Here is a 13,898-nt window from a genome sequence, read left to right as displayed (position 1 = left end):
AGTTACCCCAGCCAGCTCTCCAATACTCTTGAGTTGACATTGTAAAGTCCTATTGATTTGCAGGAGCTAAATTCCTATAATAGCCAACACAGCAGTTTTTCCTTCATTGACAGTGGGTCTGTTTGTATCAACACAGTTTGCTTCCAGTGCTGGGGCCCAAATGTGCTGGTGACAACTTCTCCCACTTAACACTGGGCCAGCAGTATCTTCTTGTTTCTGCTTCTTGTCTATATACTCAAAGCCCCCCTTCTTCTGACATCTCTTGCCAATTTTAATTCACATTGTGTCTTTGCTTTTCTAACAATATCTCATGCCCTGGCAATGTTCTTGTGGTTCTCAACAGATTTGTAATTCCTTTTCCATCTCTGGTGTGCTTCTCTTTTGGTCTTGAACAGACTCTCAAGCTCAAAGTTAAATCAAGAGGGTCTCATGTTCCATCTACTTCCCTTCAAAGAGGATGAACTGGTTTTGTGCTTACATTATAGCATCTTGAAAAACTCACAGCAGTCACTAGCTCCTTTATTCTCCATGGAAGCTTCCCTTTTTGAGCTCTGAGCAAGCTGAAGCTTGCTCTTCTAAAATCCAAAACCTCTGCCTTAGTAGTATTTCAGAGTGTACAGCCAGACCCCAAATTCCACAATATTGCTTGGAGATGACCCTTTTAACCTCGATTCAGATAGGGCTTCTATAGTCAACTGCAGTTGACCTCTATACATTTGAGGTTCTCCTTAACTTAAAGTGCAAGTCCCCCTCCCCTTCTTCCCTGACTCTCTTTACAAAACAGCCTATAGCTATCCTATATCCTATAGCCTATAGCATCCGTTGTATTTCTCCCGTTGTGGGAGTTGTCCTATCATGTTTCAGTTACTCCTATGATACCCCAACTTTCAGACTGGGTGTCAAGTTCCCAGTGTTTACTCTTCAGGCTCTGCACATTTGTATAAATACATGTGAGGAACCAGGTCTTGCTCTTATCTTGGGAGGCAGCTGAGGAACAGTTGTCACTGCTCTGATTAGCTTGGCTTATTTCCCAGTTGGCTACAATGGAAACCACTTAAAAACACTTGAATGGTTCTCCCCACCAGATTCCTTTCATATCTTTAGAGAAAAGTCACTACAGAGAATTCAGCTTCCCTGTCTACCTTCTCCAGACCTTGGATTGTACTCATTTCAACTGGAGTACTTGGGTTGATCTGAGGAATCAACTGGACAGCTATTGTTCTCCAGAAGACAGCAGTCTGATGTTAAGAATGAGTATGGTATTCATGTTAATGCACGTGTGGCTGCATTACTCAGTCATATGAGGTTATAACTTTAGCTTCTTAATACTTCTGAAAAATCAAATGAAAGTATGCTTAAGCTTTATGTACTATATATGCTATAAATTTTCCTAAGGCAGATATCACACACTGACATTTTAAAAGCTTAATTAAGGTTGATTTATTTACAAATGGTATGTTTTCAACTCTCAGAAATGATGTATTTAATGTTTTATTTTTAAACACAATTAAAAAATAATATATAAATATATACATACTGCAAATGTAATACAGATAACAAATTCATTTAAGCCCATTTATGCACATTAGTGACACACCATGTGGCAGAAAGACTAGGACTACAAGAAGACCCCGTGGCGATTTATTTTATATTAAATCCCTAATGGCCTCTTCTCATCTTTGCAAAAATATGCACAAAAGTCCAGACTATGCAGCCATTGAAATGAATGGTTATTTATTTGCTAAACGAGAACCCTATGTTTAATGTTCCTTAGACATAAGGTAGTCTGCAAAAGTCGCATTCCTACAGCTCTATACATCATTTATTTTACATACCCTAACTTCTCACAACAGGCATCAGAAAAATACTTTTGAACCGCATTACTATTGCAAGTTGCTGAGAATTTTGTTTCCAATTCCATTACTGAAAGATTAAATGTTAACATGTTTGCTTGGGGTTTGCTTCTTGTTTTGGTTTTTTTTGCATTAAAAACAAATTCATGGACCAATCTGCCATTTAAAATATGTTTATATTTATACTGAGAGAAAAAAGTTCCCAAATACACAATATATATACATAATCGTTATAGACAGACAACGGAAGTTCAAATCTTCAAAGACACATGTTGCAATCTCACTTATTTGGGGTGTAAGAGTCTACCAAGCACTTGTCTGACATGCTACAGCTAAGACAGAAGTTCTTGATTTGCTCTACATAATTATTTTTCAAAATGCAGAAATAAAATTGTCCAAATCAGTGAAACAGTATTATTTTTAACTATCATTGCAAAATAGCTTTTAATTTAAACAGTATTTCCAACTTCAGACCCTTTGTTCACAGGAAGATGACAAACTGTGCACCCAAACACTTCTACATTTCTTAAATTACTGTTGCTGGAACTGTCACTCCAAGTTCCTGACGCATAAAGCCACACAGGGTGAAGCTGTTAGAAGAGACAGAAATTCCTGTTGGTACCACCCCAACTCATTTGGACTATGGAGGCTACCTAAGGACCATCAAGCTTCCTGTGGCAGCATGGATTTTCAGGACACTTTCTTAAGGAAACAACACTGGTGACAGCAGCCTCCATTGAGGCTCTGACAAGTTCTCTGAGCCTTCAGAACAACCTCGACAAACCATGGAAACTGTCTTTATGAAGTATGTGGGTGCCATGGTCAGAGGCATGAACCTCAACAGACCTTCAGAACAGTCCCTTGCCTGTCACAGTCAGTAGCAGACAATCAGAGAACTTGTTTATAACTGACTGATCTGCTTCCTCAGATGGTAATTGATTTTCTATCTTTGTAAGTTCTGTGAGTAGTTAGAATAAATTTTCATGAATCAATGGGTAAAAGACTTAGTACAACAAGCATATTATTAGCCTATGTTATAATGAGCCATTTCAACTGAATTGAACATTCATGAAACCTGGATTATTCTTCCAGTGCACTACATTTTAAAAAGCAGAGAACAGAGTTCACTTTACAACAGAAATATTAATTTCATAGGAAAAAAATTACTTTCCCAGAAAGTCACATTCAGAAGACATTTCTCATTTCCAAGAGAACTCCAGCAGGGAAGCAGCAAAAGATACTCTAAGGGTATAACAAAATGTAGCAGAAATTAACTGTAATACATGCATTGAATTTTGCTACAATATCTTATCAGTAATCATCATTATGACTTGGAGAAACTTTGCAGCAAAGGCAACAAAAATAACTGTGATCTGGGCAGTGTCACTTTTATTTTGTTGTTCTCTTCAAAAATAAAGTGGCTGTGTATGTTAAATTCAAGCAGTGTACACTGACAGGCCAGTCACTGGTGACACAGGTCTGATTTCAGCTTACAGCTTTAATGCCACCTAAATCCAGGAAGGCCAGATCCAAAGATGGTTATCTCAAGAAATGCAAAGCTGCAAACAGACTCTTAGAGAAATCTAAACACAACCACACAAAATGACTGCCCTATAGAAAGTACTTTAATGGTAGATACTTTTGCATATTTGTTGATTTTTAAGGAAAAAAGTGACCTTGTGATTCTTCTGAAGAAGCAAAACCACAAACACTAGAGATTCAGCACCTGTTGCCAAGCCTGTTCTTCATGTTTCCTTAATATTTAATCAGGTAATGTCTGTGGAGCACTTTGAGGATGAATAACAAGCTACCATTATTGCTGAGAAATCATTAATTCATTAAAGTTTGTGCATTCTCAGTTCATAACAAAATTCTAAACTGAACAGACAAGTCTGGAGACTTCTGTCATTAATTTTCTTATGTGTATTGTGCTTCTGACACTGGGTGAAATAACTACACGTGTTCCCTATCACTAATAACTCTGAGTAAAAAAAACCATCTTTTTCTGGCCAACAACCAAAAAGGAGGGTTCAGGAAACATTTCAACAAGGAGCAGTAATGCAGCAAATGCAAAACTAACTTTGCAAACATTGTACCTATGGAAAAAAAACCCAGCTACACCCCAGTAAAGTTAGTCCTTTCTGGCACAAACTACTCACACCAGAACAACAGACAGCAAAAAGCAAAGGAAGGTGCCTGGTACTTCCAGAAAAAAATTGCATCAGAAATACTAGCAATAAAATTACTTAACAGACTGGGACTAACAATCTTCTAACATCAGTAACATCTGTTCAGTTTGTTCTTACAGGCAAACAAATCTCCTCTTCCCTCCACAATGACCACTAGCTATGTGAGAAAAACAATTATGAAACATTTACTGCCTGACCACCAGATCTTAACACCTCTTGGGCAAGGTAAGTCAGCATCACATGTTACAGCTGACTGAAAAAAGGCTGAAAACTTGCCTACTTTGAGAACTAGGAGCACCTACTCTTGAGAAAGTCAAATTGTGAGATCCAGCCATAAGGGAGACAAGTTCTGAGCTGCAATTGACTTGAGCATATAGAGCTGCAAAGACAAGGTCAGACAGATTTACCTGGAGCTTAGACCTGAGGAGTACAAGATGGATATTCCACATAGTTATTAAACATGATTTAACACAAAATCTCCTAATTAGCTCCTAGCTCTGTCCACCATTAACTGAAACTGACAGAGTAAAATAGAAAGATTTAAAACAAAAGAAGATGAGGATTTTATTAAGAACATTATGAAATCTCATTTTCTCTTTTGGGGATTGATCTTACAATACTCTTTCCCCACTGCCTTTCCACCCAGCCTCAGTGAAATTTTTAGGATCAAATTACAGTTCATAAAGCAGTGCTGTTTTGGTGGCAAAGACTGTTTAATACTGAAACAACTAACTGCAAACTAATATATTCCACTTTATTTCTTGAAGCTTTGCTACTCAATTTGCTTTGTGTATTCTAGTACACAAGGAGAAATTGAAAGATAATTATTAGCTGGATTGTAACAAAAACTTCTTCAGCCACAGAAGCATCTTATTTTTATAAAATGTATCACAAGACACATATTGTAAGAAATCTCCTAGGACATACAAGGCAAGAACTATTCAAGAGTTTTGGTTCTTATAATAGCATTTGATGTAAAAAAAAAGTTTTGTTTTAGTACAAAAGTACTAAATACATTTCAAATACTCTTTTATAGGTGACTTTCATGCAAATAAAGATCCTGAAAATTCCAAATATATACTATATAAATAGGCTTTTGTTATTGATATTTTCTTCAGACCACTTGGATTTTATTACTAATCAATACGCCAGTATGGAAACTTAAATCAGAAGTAATGATATCATGTCATACTTGTTCAGTGATATAGGCATTCATATTTTTTTACATAATATCCAGCAGCATGTAACTGTCCTTAAGATCAAGGTAGAAAGCTCACACCTTTAATTCACCCAAAGGTTCCAATTTGTTTATGCCATTGTTTTTAACACACTGTGGTACAATCTAAAGAGTGGGAATATTCATAATATTGTAATAATGTAAGAGAGATAACAAATAATTACTATTTCTGTCAAAGTTAATTAAATCACTGAAAATTCTGCTCATACTGAAGAAATACTGAGAAAATAACTTGCTCACAATCTGTTTTAAATAACCATTTCCATATGCAATAAGTATGTTAAATATTTACATTAAGATGAAAACATCTACGTTTTCTCTTACCTCCAGTGTCATGTACACAGTGCTAATTGCTACTTTGATTTCTCCATCTGAAATCTCCTTCAGATCCTTGAGCATAACTTCCTCAATACTCACAGCTGTGTAAGAAAAAAAAATAAATTTCCATGTATACAATTATCTACAGCTGACAGATGCATCAACATAAATTAAAAACACAGCTTAGACTTTAATGCTGAACCTTTTTTCTGTATTTCAGGACATCATATGACAAAACCAAAACTAACATTAATATTTCAATGCCTAGTGCTTCTAGAGGGATTTTTTTTTTTTTTTAGAAAGAAAGAGATTTAAGGGACAATACACACTAACGACAAGCATGAAGAATTAAGTCCCCTGCAATATCTGTGTTCCTGTGTGAGCAGAGCTTCTAACTGATGATAAATGTACAGCCAGACAATTTCTGTGGTCTAATATGAAATCACAAATCTAAAATTATTTCTGAAATAAGTAGTATATTGAAAAGTACCTGTGGACTACTAAGGTGTTTATGAAATATTCAAAAGCAAGGCACTTAAGATATTCTGTAAACACAGCCATTCAACCTTTCTGACCTTCTTCACAAATTGATAACACCAATGGGTTTTTCTTATGTACATCAAATTATTAATACACTAAGTAAATGTTTATGTACCACAGAAACATTATCGTCAGAAAAAAATGGTGTAAAACAGGAATTGCATCCAGACACATTGGTATGTTTAAGCACAATGTATTGAAAACCCAGGTGACCTAAGTTTCCCTCATTGGACATGTTTGTCTAAAATACTAAAGATTCTCAAGACAAATAAATATTATGTAGAGGAACATAACTACATCACATGATTGCAACACAGACATGATAGCCAAATGTCTGTGCAAAGAATGCTCCAAGCCACCTATCTCAGAGCAGGGTAACAACTAAAATGTCCACCAACCTTTAAGGCACACCAATTTAACACCCACTATGTGTTTGTATAAATGATTTTCCGAAGGGAAACAAATACCAACTTGAGTCAAAGAAATTAACCCTTTCATTACTGTTCCTGTACAGAGTCCAGCTACTGCAGGCAATCTAATGACAAGATAAACATTTACACACGTGTAATTTAAAAAAAAAATAAAAATTACATAACCTACAGACTTTCTGGGGGGCTGCAACCTATTGTGTCTCAAATAAAAAATGAATACAGGCCAATAAATCGTCATTTCTGCCAGAAACTAAGAAATTTTTGGGCTGAATTATCCTAATATTGCCTCAAATAACATATAATATATGGTAAATAAAGTAAAATACTCAGTAGAGGTTACATCCTTCAAGGGGCACCTGAAACACAGTGGCATCCTACTAAAAGAAGTGTCACATGCAATATATGCACATGTCATATGAATAAACAGCAAAAATCTAAAAAAAAGGGTGCATGACAGTGCCCTCCTTGTGCCTCATATGACATATACAAATTACTGGCAACCATTACCATGCAGACTAAAGCCACTACATATACTCGCCCAGATTTTGTATTTAATATTATGGAAAAGTCCATGACAAACAGTACCAAACCATTTTCCATGGCATCTGGCCAAACTAAGAACTGACTTCCGTAAAAGCCATTTTCACAGCCACTTTCCAACCTAGACTGCATACAGGCCATTCCTGAATTATGATTACTTGAATGGAGGAATTTAAGAGAATTAATGTGAACATTTATAGACCTCAACTAAATTATATTGTAATCTCACTGAAAGAAAGGGTAAAGGAAGCAGCACCTCAAATTCTGTCCTTATCCAACAGATAGGACAGCTGTCTCAGGCTGATGGTCTAAATTTTGATGACTACTTTCTGCATATGGGCAGATAGAGAATAAAAAAAGACCCTAAGTCTGTACAGGGTTTACCTGATATATCTAAAAAAGAAATATCCATAGGAGTTTAATACTCAGTCTTTGGTAAGAACTTGGTAGCAAATTCCAGAAAAAAAAAAAGTAAGAGTTATGGCACAATTTTCTTCAGGCTTTCACAGCATCTCTTCAAAAGTCTGCTACTAAATTTTGGGTTGAAACATTGCCAGTTTAGATCACTGAATATTTCTATCTGGTTTTCCTATCAGAAGAATGGAAAAGAATTGCCACTTTCCACTGCTTCCTTAATCCGAGTCTGATGTCAAATTCACTTCCCCTGTACACAGCCTTTAGTAAATATGGGTCATAGAACAAAATCTACTTTCATACCACATAGGTAATTGCAACACAATTTCTGCCCATGGGCTGACACATTTTATGTCCAGGTGAATCAACATAAATTCTTGATAAAAATACACTTGTAAAAGCAATATATAAAATAAATTGCTAACTTTATCTGTAAAAAGAGTACAAGACTATTTATGAGCTAAGTAGTTCCTCAAAAGAAATCACAATTCCATGATTTAGAATATAAGCAACTTAATTTAAAATTTATATACAACATTTAACCATCAAGAGGATAGCATGCTTCACCTATTTTCACCCTACACAATAAAACAGTATTCTGATACAGTTACACAAATCAATTTGTAACAGGTCTGAAAAATGGATGGAAGTTGCACTACCTTGGGCATTAAACTGAGTCTCCTGGAGAGCAGAGATAATGTCCTCTCGTGGGGGAAGATCTGGAAACTTTTCTTCCAAGACCGACAGTATTTTCTCCTGCTGCTCTGTCATTCTGTCAGCTTCCAAAGACATGCACTTGAAGAGAATGCTCCCTGAAACGTTGAAAGACAAAAAGTCAATGTTTCCCATAAATATCAAAGAGGTACTACAGAGATTTTACTGCATTGCTTCCCAAGCCCGTTCCTTCTTGGGGGTTGTTTCCTCTGAGAGTTCACTGAACTCACACGGAAACATCCTGCTGACACGAAGCTCCTAAATCAGAACTGGCTGCCTCTTCAGAGCCTGTGTGACAGACTGTGTCTGTCCCAGTGCTGCCAGGCGTGCAGCACGCCTCTGCACGCTGACAGGGCTCTGCAGCACAGCCAGGGCAGCCCATGGCACACCTATCCTCTCCTCTCTCCAGCCAAGAGCCCAAGGGCTGCCAGGTCTTGAAACAGAAATCCACACCGTCGCCCTTCCTTGTGCGGCGAATTCCTACGATGGACAGAAGGAAGAAACGCTTTACTGTGAGGATGGTGACCCACCAGAACAGCTGCCCAGAGAATATGGGAATGCCCTACCCCTGGAAGTGTTGAAGGCCAGGTTGGATAGGCTCTGAGCAACCTGGACTAGTGAAAGGTATCCCTGTACACCATGGCAGTAGTGTTTGAACTAAATGATCTTAAAGTCATTGGCCACTATGGTATAACTGACTCTGGACAATTCCTGTCAACAGACACACCAAAAAACACCAATTCAGACAATCAAAATATTAAAATTTAAGAGAAACATAACCCAGGAAATAACTCCATAGTAATTGGAATTCTCTTACAATACAGAAGTCAGAGTAATGTCTTTTTAGACAACTACATGCTGCACATTAAGTCACCTCTTCCATTCCCTGGAGACTGGGATTCCATTTATCAGTATACCCAAAGATAGTTTCCTTCCAATCACTCACAGTAAATTCAGGATAATAAAATTTTATACTTCAGCCTTGAAATTATTTATTACTCTACTGTGCACAAGAATTTCAAACAAGTGTATGATTTCATTGTATCATGCTGGGTCAATAAGCAACTGAGTACAATAAGTATAATAAATGAGTAAGATAGTTACAGTAGGCTTTAGTACAGAGCAAAAAAAAGAGTAAATTAAAAATCTTGACACTGCCACTCTCAATCTCACCAAATATCTAATCTAATTCTCCAAATATCTACTCCATATTAATTTTCCTTTTCTCATACAACATCATCACATGAAGCAACAAATAGGATATCCTCAAAATTCACAAATCACTTGCAACACAAAATAATTGCACCATGCTAAGTAAACACATCCTCATTAAACAAATCCTATGTGGATTAAATGCTTAACAAGCCAAAAGCTGCTCCCCATCAGATACTAATTTCTGGAATTAAATACAAATACGTGAAGTTCCATTCTGTGTTTCTATTACAGATATTGTAACTGCCAATATTCTTTTCATTCACAGCAGCTTTTTATGCCAGCCTTTCAGTCACCTTCAGACAATGCTCCTGCACTGTTTGATAGCATTAAAAATACACAATAAATACAGACTGCAAGAAAATCATGTATACTGATTGGTATTTCTAAATTTAGAAATACAACATAAGCAGATAACAGATTTCTACAGCTAAACAACTGATAAGTAAGCAACCCAGATATCTATACCCATTTTCAAGGCCTGGTTTTCAGTCCTTCTAACACGAAGAAAGTTTCTCAACCAGCAGCCTCCATGAAAATTCATCTAAAAGCATCCTTCTGTTGTTCAACTCCATAGCAGATAACAGTGCTTGTGCAACATATATATCCTTGAGATATATTCTATAGCCTGGAAACAGTGGTGACCAGAATGAGTGAGAGCCTTCACTACACGCTCTCCGCCAGCACAGAGCTGCATCTGGATAAATGGCAGCTCAGGGACCAGGCTGCATGAAGTATTTTAGCAACAGCAATTTTCTGCATTTTTTTCTTCCTCCAGAAACAGAAACGGAAATGGCTCATGCACACACTAAGGAAATGGAGACTCCAGCAGAAAGTGCTGGATCTACAGAGTGTGCTCAAATTCATCAGATCTGCTGGAGGGAGGCTGCAGTATACCTTGTAAAGCACTCCAACAGCACTAGGATGAGGCAGACAGCCTGTCCATTTGCACAGAACCTCAGATATACAATGGATGAAAATTTTACCATAGCTGTGTGCGCTTTGGGTAATGGAACATTTGGGTAAGACCAATAAGAGAAAACCCTAATACAAACATACAGGAAAATGCCAAAGACCAAGAGGTATGAGCTGATTGTCCACCACCCAATCCCACCAGTTTGGAAGTCAATATGATGTAACCTTCACTCACAATAGGCAGACACCTTACAAAAGGTTTCTAAAAGGCTCTTTTTTTGTCACTAGCCAGACCAATACTATAGCGCTTGCAACTGGGAACTTTTCTACTAGGATGAAAGCCAGAAAAGGATCATTCTTAAATTACTAGGGTGTCAGCAAGCCCTAAGATCAACATTTCCTTGTCCTTTAACACTGTGATCAATCTTCAATACTGTCCTCATCACCAGGAAAGAAAGGCATACCTCTTCTCCCTCAGGCTTCCCTGTGAAGGTTAAGATTCCAGGTAGTTTAGAAAAAGAAGTTCACTTAAGTTACTTTTGCTTGACCAAAGGTCAATAGTCCATTTGGTCATGCACTGTCTTATAAACACCTGCTGTAGAAACAATACATGGTCTCAGGAATCTCCTGCAGATTTTACTCAATGTTGGTGTGACTCCCCCAGGGTTTCTGAAAGCATAATGGTTACTGCTGTCTGCTTAAAAGCAGACAAAAAATATATAATAGGCAATACAAGATTCAATATTATTTCTTGCGTACATCACACTTTACTACATTTTTTTTCTGAAGAGGTCACTAGAAAATAGGCTAAAAAATGTGCATTTTATTATTTTTTTGCAAAGTAGTTTGGAAGCGAAGCATTAGTTTTGCCAAAAGCAATTGCTGTGCATTAATATTAAACATGATCTAATGAAGGCAGAAGCCGTTTTGGGAAAACATTAAGAACAGCACAAGCATCTCCTGAATTATAAGTTTATGGCTAAGAGAAACATTACAATGAAAATATAGGCATTTCTCCAGTGAAGGTTTTGTTCCATAACCTGTAAAAATAAAGGACAGGGAAAAGGGGAAAAGCAACAGTCCCTTATGGAAAGTCCTCCTCACACACCCCACCATTGCCCCAAAAAAAACCCTGCAAACCAAAACTGTAAATATATCCAAGTAAACAATCTTTATTGTAATTAACAGGAAATGCAGTGTAGCTGTAACTACATTTAACTGCATTTTGTACCTCCAAAAAAAACTGCTTCAATATATTAAATAGAAGTGTCAGCAATAAGTGCAGTGTTTGGTGCAAGTCAAAATGATCCTTTCTTCCTGGCATAAGGATGCATCAGTGCGGGAGCATGTGAATCATCTGATCAATGTACAAAACAGAACAAAAAAAAAAACCTGGCCTAATTCCCAAAGTCCTTAAGAGGGCATTTCTCAACATTTGTCTAGGTGGCTAGAATAATAAACTAATCTTCTCTACTGAAAGTCAAGACTGCCCCAAAAGGGCATGAAAAGACCTCAACTATGCAGCTCATCACTAGGAAAAGCAGATTCACGTTAAAAAAATTGCTGACGCTCTTGCTGGAAATCTGTCTATATTTACATGTTGTGGTCTGCACCTTGTGGCATCCTTCAAGGCCTTATACAAATAAACATAAGGAGGCATTTTTAAGAGTGCCTTGACCCAAGATACCTGACAGTGAGTGCTTGGAATAACATCCTTGCCAGCTGGCTGCAACAGAGAATGTAATGATTCAGCAGTTTAATGGATCTTGAGTTTGGCAACAGTCCCCTTATAAACATCTCCTGGGAAATAAAATAATACAGGCCCAGGACTCTGCCAGGTTCTGTAATTGTTTGCTTCTGGCACAAATCCAGGGACAGCACAAGCTCTAACTTAAGGCAAATATGGCTGCACAACATGATTCTCCAAGCAGGCTCTACTCAAAAGCCCATGGGTAGAATCAGTTTATATAATGTCCCATAAGGAGACAAAGATACCAGAAATGCATTCACCTAAAAAAAAATTTAAAAAAAAAAAAACAATCTCTAAATAAAAAATGCCTAAATCAATAATGCTCAGTTTCAGAGGAAATGTCTTTTCTCTTGACTTTTTTTTAACATAGACAAGTAGGTGAAGTTTGCTCAAAGGTGAAATTTATACATATAAACATCAGCTTTTTAATTAAAATTTTTAAATTGTGAACAGACTTTAAGAAAAAAAAAGTTTGAAAAACATAGGAGAGCCTTTTTGCAGCCGCTGTGGCTGTGAAGTGCCCTGTGAGAGAGGTGACAACCTGTAAATCACGACATTCTAATTTGTCAGCTGTGGGAATGAAACAGCCACCCCTCCTTTCATGATGCATGTCCCTTTGTTCCCTATGCTATGGTAAGCTGAATTTAAGAAGCTATACCTCATGATTAAAGACCATAATATATACAGAGAAACAAAACCTAGATCTGGCAGGCTGTCTTTAATCTTTTATCTTCAGATTGTCTTAGTTTGATCTGCCACTTACATACATAATTGTACGTATGACTTTTTAATTTTTTTAATTGATCTCATCAAAACCAATGATGGGTTCACTGACTGTTCTAAATTTGTAATGAAAGATTCTTGTTCCAAAAATTTCCTGTTTTAAGAGACCAAGACGACTACCCTCATTTTTTCACCTTTTATCCATACAAGCTGCACTGCTAAGAGAAACAGAAAAGCATCAAGTCTCAAGAGCAGCTGTGTTTTGTTCCCTAGGCTTTGCCAGTTGCTGCTCATATCATGCAGGAAGATATGCAGGGACTTCTTATCCACTAGGTTCCTCAAACATGCCCTACCAAATGCAATAATCAAAATTTAATTACTCATTGATTAAAATAATTAAAATTAGCTATTGTATTCCCCAAAACTGGAAGTGTTATCTCAAATGCAAGCACTAATAAAAGCACATTATTTTAATCTTTATACATACTGGAGGCACATAACATGCTGACACATTCACATACAGTACTTGAACATATTCTGGAACATTATTCAGATCTCTTCCTCCTGACTCTCCACCAAAAAACAAGTGTAACAAGTATAATAAGTATCCTGATATCCCCCTAAAACCCTTTTCTTGTTCTGCAGCCAAAACCAATTATTATGCTTGGTCATTTGCTTAGATTCCTGGAGAGCTACTCAACAGGAATGTGGAGCTTACAAAAATGTTTCATGGCAGGTTAACTAAAGCTTGTTAGCATGGAAAGATACTGTAAGAGCATGCTAAATTCTGTGTTACTGTTAATGCTTAATCTGTGGAATATATTTTTTAAAATTAATCTTTGTGCTTTCTTATATCATGCTTATTAGTTATCATAGCGATGAGCACAATTATTTACCAAGATTCTAGTTGCTTCTGAAGCCTAAATGTAGACAAGTTTTCATAATCCTCATTAAATATGCCCACATTAATTTCTTAAAAGGACATTTAGCAGTTTCACATAATTGAAGCTTAAAACCTATAAAATTTATCCAACATTATTAAAATTCAGTAAGTTATTTAAA

At 36.8% G+C, this 13,898-nt stretch overlaps 1 protein-coding gene across 5 annotated transcripts in view; it reads right to left on the bottom strand.

The window, feature by feature from the left end:
- The window catches only part of PRUNE2 (prune homolog 2 with BCH domain), a 125,995-nt gene that overhangs the window by 83,177 nt on the left and 28,920 nt on the right, over window positions 1–13,898 (bottom strand). For all 5 annotated transcript variants that reach the window (XM_079331175.1, XM_079331171.1, XM_079331173.1 and 2 more), the window contains exons 5-6: window positions 8,182–8,334; window positions 5,604–5,698 (exon numbers count right to left, since the gene is read on the bottom strand). In XM_079331175.1, the coding sequence (XP_079187301.1) occupies window positions 5,604–5,698; window positions 8,182–8,334 (248 nt within the window). The remainder of the gene's footprint in view (window positions 1–5,603; window positions 5,699–8,181; window positions 8,335–13,898) is intronic.

The sequence above is a fragment of the Erithacus rubecula genome (assembly GCF_903797595.1).
Source record: "Erithacus rubecula genome assembly, contig: SUPER_Z_unloc_2, whole genome shotgun sequence".
Classification (NCBI taxonomy): domain Eukaryota; kingdom Metazoa; phylum Chordata; class Aves; order Passeriformes; family Muscicapidae; genus Erithacus; species Erithacus rubecula.
This window is presented reverse-complemented; position numbering and strand designations above follow the sequence as displayed.